Source organism: Amyelois transitella, chromosome 5 (assembly GCF_032362555.1).
Source record: "Amyelois transitella isolate CPQ chromosome 5, ilAmyTran1.1, whole genome shotgun sequence".
In the NCBI taxonomy this organism is placed as follows: domain Eukaryota; kingdom Metazoa; phylum Arthropoda; class Insecta; order Lepidoptera; family Pyralidae; genus Amyelois; species Amyelois transitella.
The window spans coordinates 1,556,234-1,573,046 of NC_083508.1; the positions used below are offsets into that span (position 1 = coordinate 1,556,234).

At 41.1% G+C, this 16,813-nt stretch overlaps 1 protein-coding gene and 1 non-coding gene across 2 annotated transcripts in view; one reads left to right on the top strand and one right to left on the bottom strand.

The window, feature by feature from the left end:
• LOC106139057 (protein hobbit) overlaps positions 1-16,813 on the bottom strand; it is a 36,617-nt gene that overhangs the window by 9,671 nt on the left and 10,133 nt on the right. The window contains exons 11-31 of the mRNA XM_060954908.1: positions 16,333-16,639; positions 15,769-16,119; positions 15,066-15,255; positions 14,248-14,416; positions 13,799-13,921; positions 13,074-13,312; positions 12,315-12,487; positions 11,744-11,908; positions 10,672-10,872; positions 10,185-10,378; positions 9,564-9,679; positions 8,751-8,898; positions 7,895-8,119; positions 7,209-7,469; positions 6,794-6,910; positions 6,267-6,450; positions 5,254-5,442; positions 3,755-3,915; positions 3,231-3,392; positions 1,698-1,850; positions 97-213 (exon numbers count right to left, since the gene is read on the bottom strand). Of these exons, the coding sequence (XP_060810891.1) occupies positions 97-213; positions 1,698-1,850; positions 3,231-3,392; positions 3,755-3,915; positions 5,254-5,442; positions 6,267-6,450; positions 6,794-6,910; positions 7,209-7,469; positions 7,895-8,119; positions 8,751-8,898; positions 9,564-9,679; positions 10,185-10,378; positions 10,672-10,872; positions 11,744-11,908; positions 12,315-12,487; positions 13,074-13,312; positions 13,799-13,921; positions 14,248-14,416; positions 15,066-15,255; positions 15,769-16,119; positions 16,333-16,639 (3,945 nt within the window). The remainder of the gene's footprint in view (positions 1-96; positions 214-1,697; positions 1,851-3,230; positions 3,393-3,754; positions 3,916-5,253; positions 5,443-6,266; positions 6,451-6,793; positions 6,911-7,208; positions 7,470-7,894; positions 8,120-8,750; positions 8,899-9,563; positions 9,680-10,184; positions 10,379-10,671; positions 10,873-11,743; positions 11,909-12,314; positions 12,488-13,073; positions 13,313-13,798; positions 13,922-14,247; positions 14,417-15,065; positions 15,256-15,768; positions 16,120-16,332; positions 16,640-16,813) is intronic.
• Trnad-guc (transfer RNA aspartic acid (anticodon GUC)) lies at positions 1,295-1,366 on the top strand. The gene has a single exon. It is a non-coding gene; the product is annotated as a tRNA-Asp (tRNA).

The following is a 16,813-nucleotide window of genomic DNA, read 5'->3' on the forward strand; positions in this document are numbered from 1 at the left end:
CTTGCTCAACTTTTTCTCCTCCAATCAAAATATTACATGCTGTCATTTCTTTCTCCATTTACTACAACTAAATAATCAAATAAAAGTATACGATACCTGATCATCCAAGTTCTTCAGCTCGTCCAAAGCGGCGGGGTCGTTGCCCGTGATGGAGCGGTTTTTCAGATAGTAGTCTTTCTCCAGGCGTCGGAGACGAGCGAGAGATTCCCGGACCTAAAATCATGTCTCTAGGTATATAAGTCACGAACATAGATACATATAATCACGTCTTTATCCCTTACGGGGTGGACGGAGCCGAGTTTTAAAACTGAAACTGTTGTAAACCTATCCCTTAGTCGCCTTTTACGACATCCATGGGGAAAAAGCTGTATGTATCAATGTATGTGTTTACGTGGCCTATCAGTCTTATCAAGACTGTTGACTCTGTCTACCCAACAAGGGATATAGAAGTGACCACATGTATTTATTTTTGTACGTATGTGTCTTTTAGCTATGTGTAACTCACCCCCTATTCAAGAGGGGGTCTTAAAAATACTGTAAGGCTTAATATTCAAAATGAGATTCAAATAGTGACAGGTAAAAGAAGAAGTGATATATTGTATATTTTTTCTACAAGCAATTGATACCGGTTTACCTTTCATACATACATACATATAATCACGTCCATATCCCTTACGGGGTAAACAGATCCAACAGTCTTAAAAAGACTGATAGGCCACGTTTAGCTGTTTTGCTTAATGATAGATACCTTTCATTATAATAATTACATTGCTATCGTAACGCTGACTTAAAATTTGGACCATTGAAGCGTATTTTTCCTAACATTTGTATATACATTTATCCTCTTAAATAAAGTTATCATAACTTACTCAATTAATTTTAACAATTACTATGACCAATGATAAACGTTTATTTGACCCACTTCCCCGAATACGTTTGATCTGAATTTCGGATACTTGAAATCTCATTCGACTAACAGTGATATAAAAATTTAATTTTATAAAGTTAAAGTAAAGATTATAATAAACTGAAGATTCTTCTTTTGAGAAATGGGCTAGTATTAGCCCATTCATGTCACTATTTGAATCTCAATTCTTTCATTAAACCATACAGTTAAGTACAATAGTAAAAAAACTTAAATATCTATGAGTATAATAATTACCAAAAACAACATGTTTATTGTTTAATCGACCGAAACATGATAAAAAAAAACAAACTTGTTTGCTACTATGAATCATCGTGAAGTCACGCAAGCGAGAAATAGTAATAAGTAATTTCAACGCTAGTTGTCAAGTCTTCGGTAGTATAGTGGTCAGTATCCCCGCCTGTCACGCGGGAGACCGGGGTTCGATTCCCCGCCGGAGAGAACTCTTTTTGTATTTTTATTTTTTGTTTTTTTTTTTCTTTTTGTGTAAATAATACACAACGGTCCTCACTACTAAAAGCTGAAAAAAAAGAACTATACAAAAAAATTACCTCTTGTTTTGTTACACAAACATATAATCACGTCTATATCCCTTGCGAGGTAAACAGCCATTAGACTTTTGTCATGGAATACTTACTCAACGATACCAAATTTTATGATCAATACTTAAATAGATAAACATCTAAGACCTAGGCCAATCTGAAGAATTTTTTAATCTATGTTTTTGCCTTACTCATTAAAAATAACCACTCATCCTCTTGTTTAACCTTACCTGAGTCTGAAGCTTGTGTATCAGATGCCTTGGATCCTGGTCCTGATGCAACTGTAACTGGAACCGCATGCGCGCGCGCCGCTCCAGCGTGCGACGCCTCTCGGGCTCCACGTGAAGGACCACGTTGTTGACCACGTCCAGCAGCATGGCGTACTGTAGGAAAAATCATAGCAAAGTTGACGGTAAATGTTTTAGAGTATTTGGCCCAATTGTGTTTGGCGCCCTAAGTAGCTTTAAAAACTTAATACATACATATAATCACGTCTATATCCCTTGCGGGGTAGACAGAGCCAAATCATGAAAAGACTGATAGGCCAAGTTCAGCTGTTTTGGCTTTTATTCATTAAAAAATTAATCACTTGTTAAAAATACTTTATTACTTGTTAATAATTGAAACTGAACTTTTAGAAACATTAAGTTAAATAAGGATAATATTTGTACAAAACATCAAATTGGTCTTATTTAATAACTTGATAGAATTCCAAGTGACCAAGTGGCCAGTTGCAACCATTGTAAACAAAGTTAAAGAGGTTTTAGCTTATATTCATTTTAAATTATACTAAACAGAATGAATAAATGGATGAAAATTTATTGCAATACAATCTCGGCACGAAAAAGTAATATAGTAAGAATCTTTATTAGTTTCCATGTGGTTTCCGACACATTTGAATTTAACCACTGCATATCATTTTAAATGGATATCGAAAAAGGCGCCTAAGGGATAGACTTTTGCCCTTGGGATTGCTCTTGTAGGTGATGGGCTAGCAACCTGTCACTATTTAAATCTCCAATGAAAGCTAGCCCATCGCCAACAAGAGGAAACCCAAGTTTATAAGCACGTAACACTGTCGGAAAAATTATAGCAATGATGCAGGAATAAGAGTTAATTTAAATTTAGTGCAAAGCGCTCTTGCAAGAAGTTATTTCTTAATAGAATAATTATCAAACAACATTATTAATAACTAGACTACGCCGCTCCACCCGCGTAAAGCCTAAACATATATGTACATACATACAATCACGTCTATATTGCTTGCGGGGTAGACAGAGCCAACAGTCTTAAAAAGACTGATAGGCCATGTACAGCTGTTTGGCTTAACGATAGAATTGAGTCTCAAACTCAAAGTGACAGGTTGCTAGCCTCTCCATCTCTTTACCACGGATATCGTAAAAGGCGACAAGGGATTTGCTTATAAACTTGGGTAAAGGCTATAAATCTCATTAATTTCCGTTAGTACAGTCCTCGACCACATACATACATACATACATAAAATCACGCCTCTTTCCCCGAGAGGTAGGCAGAGACTACCTCTTTCCACTTGCCACGATCTCTGCATACTTAGGACCATTCTCTCGACCACATTAGGACCAAAAATGTCAAAATTTTATTAAAACTTTGCAAGAGGTTCTTACACTGTAAAACTTTGCAAGAGGTTCTTATACTGTGACGTCAATAAGTGATACCTTGTATCCAAATTTGAAAATAAATCTATTCTATTCTATTCACTATAAAACCTTCTTGCCGACTCGTACCTGCAAGGAGTTGGTGCACACGTCGAGGTCGTGGTGCATCAGGGTGAAGGAGTCGTAGGGCTGCGGGCTGCTCAGCCAGCCAGACCCCGAGTTCGTCCGCTCCGCTTCTTCCACGGACGTGTAGTAGAACTCGCAAGCGCAGCGGGAGACGATGCGTTGTAACTGGGAACAATTGACCAAAAGATATATGTATGTATAGGAACAAATGATACAGATTTAGCATTGAGAGATTTAACCTTTAAAAGTTTTCTTGTATTTTTTTTATTTTTTTTGTGCCGTGTAAAAAAAAATTGGACCACTCCATCTCTTTCCCATGGATGTCGTAAAAGACGACTAAGGGGTAGGCTTATAAACTTGGGATTCTTCTTTTAGGCGATGGGCTAGCAACCTGTCACTATTTGAATCTCAATCCGATCTTAAAGCCAAATAGCTGAACGTGGCCTATCAGTCCTTACAAGACTGTAGGCTCTGTCTACCCCGCAAGGGATATAGACGTGATTGTATGTATGTATGTACATGCGTACCTGAGCGAGGCCGGCGTCGGCGCTGGGCCCGACAGTGCGGCCGATGACCCCGCCGGCGGAGTGGCCGCTGCCTACCAGCCGGGGCACGTCCGGCAATGTGCTGATCTCGGCGCCCGACCACCTCTCTTCTATCTCCTCCACCGACACCCACTGGATGTTTTCTAGAAGAATATGATCGATTAAATACATATAACCTTTGAATGATGCCGTGTGGTTCCCAGCACCAATACAAAAAAGAATAGGACCACTCCATCTCTCTCCAATGGATGTCGTAAAAGGTGACTAATGGATAGGCTTACAAACTTGGAATTCTTTTTTTTAAGCAATGGGAGCTAGCAACCTGTCACTATTTAAATCTAAATTCTATCTTAAAGTCAAATAGCTGAACGTGGCCTTTCAATCTTTACAAGACTGTCGGCTCCCACAAGGGATATAGACGTGACTATGTAGACAATGTGCATTCGTCCACGATTTAGATTTAAGAGATCTATATTTGTAAATTGACGTCCTATGAAAATGCTGCAGTGTAGTTTGTTCCGCCGCTTCTTCTACACATGCGCTTTGGAAGCGGTAGTAGTTATAATTAGATTTAAGTTATGTGACGTCAATAAGTGATACCTTGTATCCAATTTTGAAAATAAATCTATTCTATTCTATTCTATGCTCTGTCTACCCCGCAAGGGATATAGACGTGACTATATGTATGTATGTCATTTAGAATTTTGTAAACTCACCGATAGACGTGACTATATGTATGTATGTCATTTAGAATTTTGTACACTCACCGATAGACGTGACTATATGTATGTATGTCATTTAGAATTTTATAAACTCACCGATAGACGTGACTATATGTATGTATGTCATTTAGAATTTTATAAACTCACCGATAGACGTGACTATATGTATGTATGTCATTTAGAATTTTGTAAACTCACCGATAGACGTGACTATATGTATGTATGTCATTTAGAATTTCGTACACTCACCGATAGACGTGACTATATGTATGTATGTCATTTAGAATTTTGTACACTCACCGATAGACGTGACTATATGTATGTATGTCATTTAGAATTTCGTACACTCACCGATAGACGTGACTATATGTATGTATGTCATTTAGAATTTTGTAAACTCACCGATAGACGTGACTATATGTATGTATGTCATTTAGAATTTTGTAAACTCACCGATAGACGTGACTATATGTATGTATGTCATTTAGAATTTTGTAAACTCACCGATAGACGTGACTATATGTATGTATGTCATTTAGAATTTTGTACACTCACCGATAGACGTGACTATATGTATGTATGTCATTTAGAATTTCGTACACTCACCGATAGACGTGACTATATGTATGTATGTCATTTAGAATTTTGTAAACTCACCGATAGACGTGACTATATGTATGTATGTCATTTAGAATTTTGTAAACTCACCGATAGACGTGACTATATGTATGTATGTCATTTAGAATTTTGTAAACTCACCGTCCAACTGGTCGCGGTCGCCGGCGGAGACGGTCGCGTAGTACTGCATGGCGGACAACGCGCCGCTCCACGCCGACGCGGCGGGCTGCCGCCGGACACGCTGCCTCACTTCCGCTCGGGCGGCGCAGAGGATGACGTAGCCTCGGGTCTCGCAGCCTTTGAGCACCACTTGGGAGTTCACCAGCTCGACTGGGGAAGGTAAACGTTATAGCTGAAGGGAAATAATGGGCCAGAAAATCGGTCAAGAATGGTGGTTAAGAGTACGAGTGACATACATAATATGTTTGTCACCTTCTGTAACAAGGGACCATAAAAAAGGCTTCTTCCTTCTACATCCAAAATCATTGGGTCCAGGACTTCAGTTGCTTCACATCATTGGACTTTTCAAGGTTGCAGTGAAACGAATTGATCGGAGTATGCACTAAGTCGCTGAATATAAGTTACGTAACGATGTTTCCCTTAACCATATGAGCATCGGTAAGCACTGAAACTAATGTGCTACTCTATTTACTCAGAAAACAATCATTAGTCCACGGACCCTCTCGAGCCAGCTCATGTTAACATCACAATGTGCTTAAGAGAAAGAACTGCGTCCGCGCCCCGGGCTCTGCTGAGAGAGAGAGAGAGAGAGAGAGAGAGTACTGACTGAGACAGGCGGTGTGCGCGGTGTCGTCGTCGAGCGTGGGGCGGGCCGGCGCGTGCGCAGGAGCCGCGTCCGCGTCCGCGCCGGCCAGCTCGTCGCTGAGAGAGAGAGAGAGAGTACTGACTGAGACAGGCGGTGTGCGCGGTGTCGTCGTCGAGCGTGGGGCGGGCCGGCGCGTGCGCAGGAGCCGCGTCCGCGTCCGCGCCGGCCAGCTCGTCGCTGAGAGAGAGAGAGAGAGAGTACTGACTGAGACAGGCGGTGTGCGCGGTGTCGTCGTCGAGCGTGGGGCGGGCCGGCGCGTGCGCAGGAGCCGCGTCCGCGTCCGCGCCGGCCAGCTCGTCGCTGAGAGAGAGAGAGAGAGAGTACTGACTGAGACAGGCGGTGTGCGCGGTGTCGTCGTCGAGCGTGGGGCGGGCCGGCGCGTGCGCAGGAGCCGCGTCCGCGTCCGTGCCGGCCAGCTCGTCGCTGAACACGACGGGCGCGTCGCCGCCCGCCTCCGCCACCAGCGCGGCCAGCATCCCCGCGCCGGCGCTCACGTTGCCGGCTCCACCGCTCTGGGGACAATTTTATTCGGAATTCAAATGCTTTTATTGTCATGTGTGACATTCGAAATTCAAAGACAATTATTTTTATGTAAAATGTTCCAAATTGAAATCGCTCAAATGACTAGAGGAAAGTACACCGAGTAGGTATTTTGCTATTTATACTTCCTATTGCCTAGAATGTTCGAAATTCAAATAACTTTACTGATAGTTTTTTTTATTTATTTTTTTTTATTTATGAATACGTATTAATAAATAATTTCTTTTTCATTTAGTTAACAATGCCGACAAAAAGTTAAAATTCAATTAGTACAGCGCTTTCATAATATATTATATAATTTAATGTTGTAAAAACCTGAGAGGATCCAGTCGGTGGCGGTGACACAACATCCGCCTCTCGTTGATGTTTCGGAGAAGAAGCTGCAGCCTCTTCTTCCTTCAGCGCCTTGGTGGACAAATTCTTCTTCAGTTGCTGTTAAAGAAATCAAGTTAAAATTTTTTATATTAGTTCACACAAACAAGACGGACAATCAATATTTTGATGACAGATAGAATGAACATACACATAATCACTTCTATATCCCTTGCAGGGTAGACATGGCCAACTGTCTTGAAAAGACTGAAAGGCCACATTCACATCACAGCGGTGTGGCGTAGGGTGGGGATATGGAGCATATAAAGAGCATTCAAATCCTTCACGCAAAACGGCCGTGAGAAAGCGGCTCAATTGTGAAAAAAATTGTCCTCGTGAATGATGGAGTCACACCGACCTGAGTCTTGATGTAGGTGTCGATGAGAGCGAAGGCCAGGTCCCGGTTGAGCTTGGTCCAGGCGCCGCGCAGGTCGTGCACGGCCAGCCGGTGCGTGGGCGCACCCCCCGCCGCCCCCGCGCCCCCCGCTCCCCCCACTCCCCCCGCCCCCGCAACGCCCGCGCCGCCCCCACCGCCGCCCGCCTCGCGCCCGTACGACACGCGCCGCACCGACAGGCAGTAGCACTTCTCCATCGCCATGGGGGCTAATACTGATGACTTCTGCAAATTACGCAGGAATTGATAAATATACTATATTAAAAATATTTGACATTTTGCTCCTCCTATATGAGTTAGCCTCGAAGTAAACTTGTGTTACGAGATACTAACTCAACGATTCCATATTTAATAATAACTTAAAATTATAAAGATCCAAGACTTATAGGCCTATCCGAGTGAATTCGTTTCTCGTCATGCCGTGGCCGGGATTCGAACCCGGGACCTCCGGCGTCACAATCAAGCGCACTACCACTGCGCCGCAGAATACATTATGTAATAATCAAAAATACCAGAGACGTGGCTCGCATTACCGACATCGTAGAAATCTTTTTAAAATTTCATCAGTTATAATCTCTTGTGACAACCATGTAAGATAAATTACAACAAGCGACCATTAACTTATCAACGACAAAACCTGCAAAACCCACCTCATCGCCTTCCCTCTCCTCGGAAGCAGCTTGCCTGGTCTTCAGCCATATTTCCGCATCGTTCAGATCGCAGTTCATGTACACCGTGGTCCAGTTGGCCCTGGGCCTCCGCACCAGGCCATCATTGGACGGAACCAATGACAGGCGATGCTTGGAGCCGCAAGTTACTCGCACTCCGAGCATTTCTATACCGCGTTGCATTGATGAAGATTGCCAGTAGAATACCTAAAGGAATTAATATTAAAATAATACATACATACATATGATCACGTCTATATCCCTTGCGGGGTAAACAGAGCTAACAGTCTTGAAAAGACTGAATGGCCACGTTCAGCTATTTGGCTTAATGATAGAATTGAGATTCAAATAGTGACAGGTTACTAGCCCATCGCCTAAAAAAAGAATCCCAAGTTTGTAAGCCTATCTTAGTCGCCTTTTACGACATTCATGGGAAAGAGATGGAGTGGTCCTATTCTTTTTTATATTGGTGCCGGGAGCCACACGGATAAAATCATGTGTTATAAAATTACATCATTATCATACATTTATAAAATTGAAACTGAACAATATCTGTATTTGACAGATATTGCTAAAAAATTATATGGCGAATGTAAATAAGCATAATAGAAGCCAGAAATGTGTGATATTGAAAAACTGTGTTCTTTTTGTAGCTAAATTCGTCGCTTTAGTTACACTAAGTAGCATTCAATTCGTTGCTTTTTCTAAGTGATGGTAATTACGTAGTATTTTTTGGTAGATGGCGTTTAATTCGTCGCTTTTAAGTAGATGGCGCTAAATTTGACACTTAAAAGCTAGCGTAATCTTCGCGATGTATGTCTAAAAACACAAAACAAACCTGCAAATTATGAAGGGTGAGCGACACACTCAAATTCCTGTAATGCCGTGACAACTGCGGCTTGCGAGGCCTAACGTTGCCAAACACGCGGCCTCTCCTAGTCGGTCGGGTTATACCTGATAGAATCAGCTTCAGACTCTCGAACCATCTATAAAGATACAACGGATAAAGATATAATTGAAATTACATACACGAATATAATCATGTCTGTATCCCTAGCGGGGTGGACTGAGCCAGCAGTCTTGAAAGTCTGATAGACCACGTTCAGCTTTAAGGCGGAATTGATAGAATTGATATTCAAATAGTGAAAGTAAAGAAACGTAGAACAATTACATTATACATACATATAATCACGTATATATCCCTTGCGGGGCAGACAGAGCCAATAATCTTATTTAAGTCATACAGCTGAACGAAGTCTAAATTGAGATTCAAATAACGACAGGTTGCTAAACCATCGTCAACAAGAAGAATACCAAGTTTATTAGCCTCCCTTAGCGGCCTTTTACTTAATCCATGGTAAAGATATGGAGTATTAAAAAGTGCCGAGAACCGCACGGCGGACGGCGAACCACGAATTATCCAATTACGTAGATGTAGTGTTTGTATCTAGTAATAGATACAATACGCTGTCTCACACACACACAAGTCGGTATTATAAATGTCAAGTTGACAGTTGCGTGCGAACGGCAATCGCAGACAGACGTGTAGGTACTGGTACTTGGTATGGTAGTGAGCCGGTGACTGTACGTAGTATAAATATCACGTATTACAGTAGAGATTACAAATTATGAGCCGTGAAGGTATAGTTACCTGAGTGTACTTCCGTAGAGTAGTAAGCACGGTCCGTCTTTGTCTATTGGTTTCGTGTCCATACTCAAATGCACGTCCAGTCCTTGTGAGCGGAACGCTCGGTACGAGTCGTGTTCCTAAAAAAAAATATTATCTATACTAATATTATAAACCTGAAGAGTTTGTTTGTTTGTTTGAATGCGCTAATCTCAGGAACTACTGGTTCGAATTGAAAAATTCTTTTTGCGTTGAAAAGACCATTAATCGAGGAAGGCTTAAGGCTATATAACATCACGCTGCAACTATATGGAGCAAAGAAATAATGGAATATGTGAAAAAAACGGGGAAAATTATTCATCCCTGAGAGCTGCAATGATGCCCAAAATAACTATTCCTCGCGGACGAAGTCGCGGGCACAGCTAGTTATAATATAAATATCTTTTGAAATAAGCAGAACCTATGTAATTTTGTTACTTGTGTTTATCATTCTCGATACTTTTTATGTGTACATAAATAAGTAAATAAGAATAAAAGGTAACTGACACATTCTTTGTTACACTAACTGTATGGGTTCACGGTGGAATTTTGATTCAATTAGTGACACCTTGCCCGATCATTTTTATTCATATATCTCTAACATACCTGATTGCTTGAATACTCTGGCTTCCTAGTAGGAGCACACGGCGCCACGGCGTGATGGTCCTTCGGGTCGCCGACGCACAGCCAGCCGAGTTTGACGGCGAGCCGCAACGCGGGCACTCTCAGCACTCGGCAGTCGTCGTATTTACTCGCCGTCCGGACGAACACGTTCAGTTCGCCCATGAAACCTAATTTGCCTGTTGACAGAAATTTAAGTGAGGCTTTCGATAATAAGTGATCTTCCACTTTTAACTGAAATCAGGTAAAAATGTATAAAGAAACTAATAAAACTGTTATGTTGTCCATCGATTTTTCGTAAACATAGTAATTTTTTGCCATGTTACTCTTTTTGAATCATAAACAGTTGAGCGTCTGCAGGATTCGCACAAGGTTGTCACTTAGGTCCACAAAAGCGTTCGCTTATTTTTTTAACTTTGTTAAAATTATGAAGTATGAAATCTAAAATTTAACCAGTAAGTCCATTACTCACCATTGGTCCAGTCTAACACCAAATCTGTCCAGGTGACTTCCATCTCCTCCGTGGTATTGTAAGGGTCTAGGGAGACGTGCAACAAACACGTGAATCTTGCGCAATTGGCGGTCAAACGTCCGTGCATTAGCAGGCGGACTTTGTCCCACCACGATAGCGGGGCGGATGGATCTAAAGATGGCCGAGATACTTGATCGAAAGCTGGAAGACAAATTGAATGCCCAATAAAAAAGGGTATATCAAGCGGAGCATTTGTTGACATAAGTACAATTGGTTAAACATTGTTTTCTGACACTTTTTAAGGTATGTATGTTGTGATGTGAAAGAAGATGTAGTTACAGGAATAGAAAAGGGTATGTTAAGATGGTTCGGTCATGTGGAGAGGATGAATGAAAGCAGGTTGACTAAGCAGATATACAAGGAGAGTGTGGAGGGAAAGGTCGGAGTGGGAAGACCTAGACGAACGTATCTTGATCAAATTAAGGACGTCCTGGTAAAGGGTCAGGTCAAAAGTACCCGAAACCGCCGAGCTTGTATGAAGAGAGTTATGAATGTGGACGAAGCGAAAGAAGTATGCAGAGATCGTGGCAAGTGGAAAGAGGTAGTCTCTGCCTACCCCTCCGGGAAAGAGGCGTGATTTTATGTATGTATGTATGTATGTTTTAAGGTAGGTTTTAAAGCCTTGCGTTCACCTTATGATATTCTTTTAATTCTTGTTAATTTTACTACACAAATTAACAGTTAAAATCAATACATTAACTAGTCAATTTTGTGAATGTCACACAGAAAACCAGCCGTTTTGAAGAATAAAATTTACTCACATTTATTTAAACTTTATCGTACAAAATGCAAATGTATTGTACAATTGGCAGACTTCATGCTAGAATCATTATCTACCAATCAACTATTAGATCTGACAGAAAACTTTATGTGGGGTATAACTAAATAAACATTTATACCTACACAAAATATATATTTGCCACAGCGTAGCACACATGGTGTATGAAACTAGAAGCTAAACTTTAAAGTCTATACCGGAAATACATAAAGAGTAAAATGAGTTTAAACATACACAAATTGCAATGAGCTATGACAGGTTCCCAGCAAGGCCCGAACGCGTAGCTGAACTGCGCCATTTCGCAACACAGGTCGTAGTACCACTTGAGGGGCATCATGCTCCGTTCTAGCTCCATCTTGCCCCACGGCTCTCCTTGGTCTATCTCCACCGTTCTCACAGCTGAACACAAATAAATAACCATTACAAAATATGTACGAACAAGCCAGGTAAATTTTACAATGATAAAGTGCAGTGTGGTTCCCGGCACCAATAGACGTGACCATATGTATGTATATTTTTAGGGGATTTCATAAAATTTCAAATTTTTGAGATGTAATAACAATAAATACTGCACTATTCTATGTGGTTCCCAGTACCAATAGAAAAAATAATAGGCCTACTTCATTTCTTTCCCATGGTTGTCGTTAAAGTGGATTAAGGGATAGGCTTATAAACGTGGGATTTTTCTTTTAGGCGATGGGCTAGCAACCTGTCAGTATATGAATCTCAATTCGATCATGTAGTCTTACATCTGAACGGGGCCTTTCAGAACTCTATAGATAAATTATTAAAATTGAAAACTCACCTCTAGGTGGTGGTTTTTCTTCGGCCGCCCGTATCGTCCCCCACAGCCGCAAAGCACTCATATGAAGCAGTGGTTGGGGGAAGTCCCTTAGCAATAGTTGCCATTGCGCACATCGAACGGAGACCGCACGGCACCATAGAGTGGTGAACTCTATGCCGTCCTCTGGCCAGGGGCTGGTAATAAAAATTTAATTTTTGTCACACTCATTTTGATTCTACAAAAGTATAATTTTAAATATATGTATATGATAAAAAAAATTTAAATCTGTTAATTCGACCCAACATAAGATACAAGTGTAACTCATTCCGATTGGTTTAAGTAGAAGTTAAACAAAAATATCACAAATTATAAGGGGGTCACGTATAACTAACAACGTAATTAGCAATATTACACCCTAAAACTTACATATCAAAGTCGACATTCCTTAGTCCATCAACAGCATTCATCATTCCATATATGATCCGATCAGCTAATGTGATCAAGTGTAATTCGGATAAACAACAGGCGATCAATCACGTGCGAGAGAATTTTACACCTTAATACTTACGAATCAAAGTCGACATTCCTCAATCCGTCGACAAAATTCCTCGTGCCATGTATAGTGGGATCGGCCAATGCGATCAAGTGTAATTTGGACAAGCAGCAGGCGACCAATCGCGTGCGAGGGGGCGGGGCCGCTCGGCAGCGCTGCACGTAGATTTGTGCTTCTTTTTGTTGGCACATCCCATAACACAAACATATTTACACCTTAATACTTACGAATCAAAGTCGACATTCCTCAATCCGTCGACTACATTCCTCGTGCCATGTATAGTGGGATCGGCCAATGCGATCAAGTGTAATTTAGACAAGCAGCAGGCGACCAATCGCGTGCGAGGGGGCGGGGCCGCTCGGCAGCGCTGCACGTAGATTTGTGCGTCTTTTTGTTGGAGCGTCGCGTAGAGTTCTTCCACTTTACCGGACGGCAGAAATAGATGGGATTTGCATAGCTCTTGCACCTGGAAAAAAATCAAAATCTTGATACTCTGACAGCCAACACCTACGTCAATATTTTTAAATTATAAAGTCACTTGTGTGTAAGCGTAAATTCTCACACAACGTATTTTCATCAGAAGTCAATGCATTCTTTCGTGAATACCTAACGCTCGCAGGGGAATTGTATAAAGATTTTATCGATGTCTGTAACTGGTAGGCTCATAAACTTGGGATTCTTCTTATAGGCGACAGGCTAGCAACCTGTCACTATTTGAATCTCAATTCTATCATTAAGCCAAACAGCTGAACGTGGCCAATCAGTCTTTTCAAAGACTGTTGGCTCTGTCTACCCCGCACGGGATATAGACTTGATTATATGTATGTATGGCTTTTACCACTAAGGCGCCCCACTGGAAGAAATTTTGTTATTCTTTATGGGGAATGGTTTCCCAATACAGTTCTGAATACAGATTGTGTGGTCACAGTCTGTATTCAGAATTACATCTCACCTTCGCATCAAGCATGGTCCGCCTCTTCTGACTCTCCTTGTATTCGTCCTCCAGGAGCTCGTAATTGTCCCGCAGTTTCACCTCGAACGGGTCGTCACTCATCTCGATTAGGATCTCTTCAATCTGTCAACAAATCCGATTTAACTTATTTGTAAATTGATGTATAGGAAGGTCAAGATTTTCCTACCGTAAACCGACGAAGCTTTCATGAAAAGATTGATTAATGTGGAAATAAGGATTCCATCCTTACCGTTCGAGAAAGGAGTGATATATTAAACATCGCATAATGTTTTTGATCGCATAAAGATTTAAATATGAACAATTATGCGAAACAATTATAATACCGAAATAGGTTAAGCTTATTTTAATTAATGCCATATAAGTCACAATATTAAATTAACATCTATTGACCAGAAACTTTCGGAAGTTAAACTATGAATTTCACAGACCTTAATATTCAAATCACTAGGTAAAGGACTGTCAGAAGTGAATGGTTTCTTCTGAACCCCGTGGACAATCTTCACCCACTTGAACAAGGAAACCAGGTCGCCTTGCACCGCGTCCGCAAACCGGTGCTTGTACGGGAATATCAGACGGACTGAGTCCACATTTACCGACCTGATGAAGAAGAAAATTGCGTTAAAGACAGTTTTTGCAAAGTGGTGTAATGATGATACAATACAATATAAATTATCTTTATTACCCATAAAAATACATACCTATGCAGTAGAAACATACATTATGAATATGTTGAGCAAAGACGGACTTGATTTAGGTGTAATGATAATAACACCCACAATACGATTTTCCATTTAGGTCCGACCCCGTATTGATAAGGCATATGTCTCATCATCCCTCTCATTCTATCACGTAGGATAACCCAAGAGATAGAAAGAGAGAATAGATAAAAGCCTCCTCAAGGTTAGAGATTAGATCCCGAAGTTTTCTTTATCTTATGCAGAGTCAACGCTGGAGAGATTCATACTTACGACTTGTAGCGGGAGCGATGTTTCCACCAAAATCTTCAACCAAGCTTGGTGTTATAGCTAGAGAACCGCGGCTCTGACGGCGTTGAGTCGGAGATTATATTTCTGCTACAATCCATGAAAACATTGATTGCGCGACTTGAATCTCCACTACCATTGGCTGATATAGGCATAGCACACTTCGCTGTGATTGGCTGGCTACTTGTGACGTAAAGATGTCGCCACATACTCATTCACCGACATTCGCTAAGGAGTATGTTATTTTAACACATAAAACATACCAAACTTTATTCCACACGAGTACAAAACCCTCGTTCGCCTTCCTCTCGACCCTGACATCGTGGTCATCAGACACCCTCTCCATGGAGAAACCTTCCACCGTCAACAGTTCATCTCCATTCAGTATCATCTTGAGTATACTCCACGCTATCGACAAACCCATCTCGTGGTCGTAAGCTATCGTCATGTCGTCTAAAAAGAGAACCAATGAATTAAGTGCTGTTAATAAAATGTTCATTTCTTTATTTTTAACCGACTTCAAAAAAAGAGGAGGTTCTCAATTTGACTTTTTCTTTGTTTTTCGTGCGAACTCATGTCCTAGTAACGGAAAAATGGACGATCACGTGAAGCTTCAACACGCACATAAAAACCTTCCTCTTGAATCACTCTACCTGTTACAAAAAACCGCATAAAAATCCGTTGCGTAATTTTAAAGATTTAAGCTTACAGACAAACAGACTAAAATAGCGACTTTGTTTTATACTATGTAGTGATATTTATTAATAATACAGGTATTAAACGCGCACGTAACGTACCTTTATTTTATATCGGACGTTTCGAATCATGTTACAATGACCCGCGGTCACCGAGCCAATTTATTGTTATAAGAATTCTGTAGATTACTTAGTGGCATCGACAGCGTTGATAAATACATCAGCCACCTCTTCCATAGTACTTTATAAAGAAAAGATAAAAAATACTTACCTGTAGCAAAAAGTATGTTATTTTCTTTCGAAAGAATCAGTCCTAAATTGGTCTCTCCTTTGAAGCCTATCTTCCAATCTATCGCCTTCCCTTTCCTCCTCTCTTGCACGGGTACCTCTTCATCTCTTTCTTTCCTAACTTTAAAATCTTCTCTAAAAGCCTTCACAGCTTTGATGAAGGTGAATATTTTAAGATGCAAATTAGCGCTCCATTCAAAATCTACATTCTCCAGGAATTGTAAGTCTAGTAAGAAGGAGTTCTGATCTTTGGAAGGTATGTGTTCAATTCTGGCCATTCTGACGTGGAAGAATGCTGATGCGATCTCGTCAGATCTTTGACACGGGACGTTGCCTGGAACAGAAGTAATTGCCGCTTAAAATTTTATTGCCGTGTGGTTCCCGGCACCAATACAAAAAAGAATAGGACCACTCCATCTCTTTCCCATGGATGTCGTAAAAGGCGACTAAGGGATAGGCTTACAAACTTGGGATTCTTTTTTAAGCATGGGATATACTCGTAGACGTGACCATATATGATAGATGTATGTATTTAAACAAACCTCACCTTTATAAGGCACCATATCCACCACCTTCAACCCAGACACCAGCGCCCCAGATTTGACCGCAGTCTTCTCCAAGGTCACGGCGTCAATCCTGATCATCAGGCACATATCCTCATTGATGATAAGAAACAGGTTTATATGGGATAAGGCCACGGTCATAGTGACGTTGGTGGGGGAAACTGGAGTCGGTTTCGGGAGGGGGGCGGGTTTAGGAGACCTGTATTGGTCTAGACATTCGGCTAAGGCGATTATTGTCTCTGCCATGGTCTTGCTCCATTCGAGGCGGAGGGAGTCTATCATCGCTTCGACCTGTAAAGGAAATTGTTGTTCATAATTGTTCACTCCGATTCATGAGTAAAGTTTATTTTTTTGTCGTGATGTCTTGGATATAAGCGAGACGAGAATGAGAAAGAACGAAAGAAGTAAGCGCGTATGGAATTGGAACAAGGGTTGATAGATCACCTACTACCTAATCTGCGATGC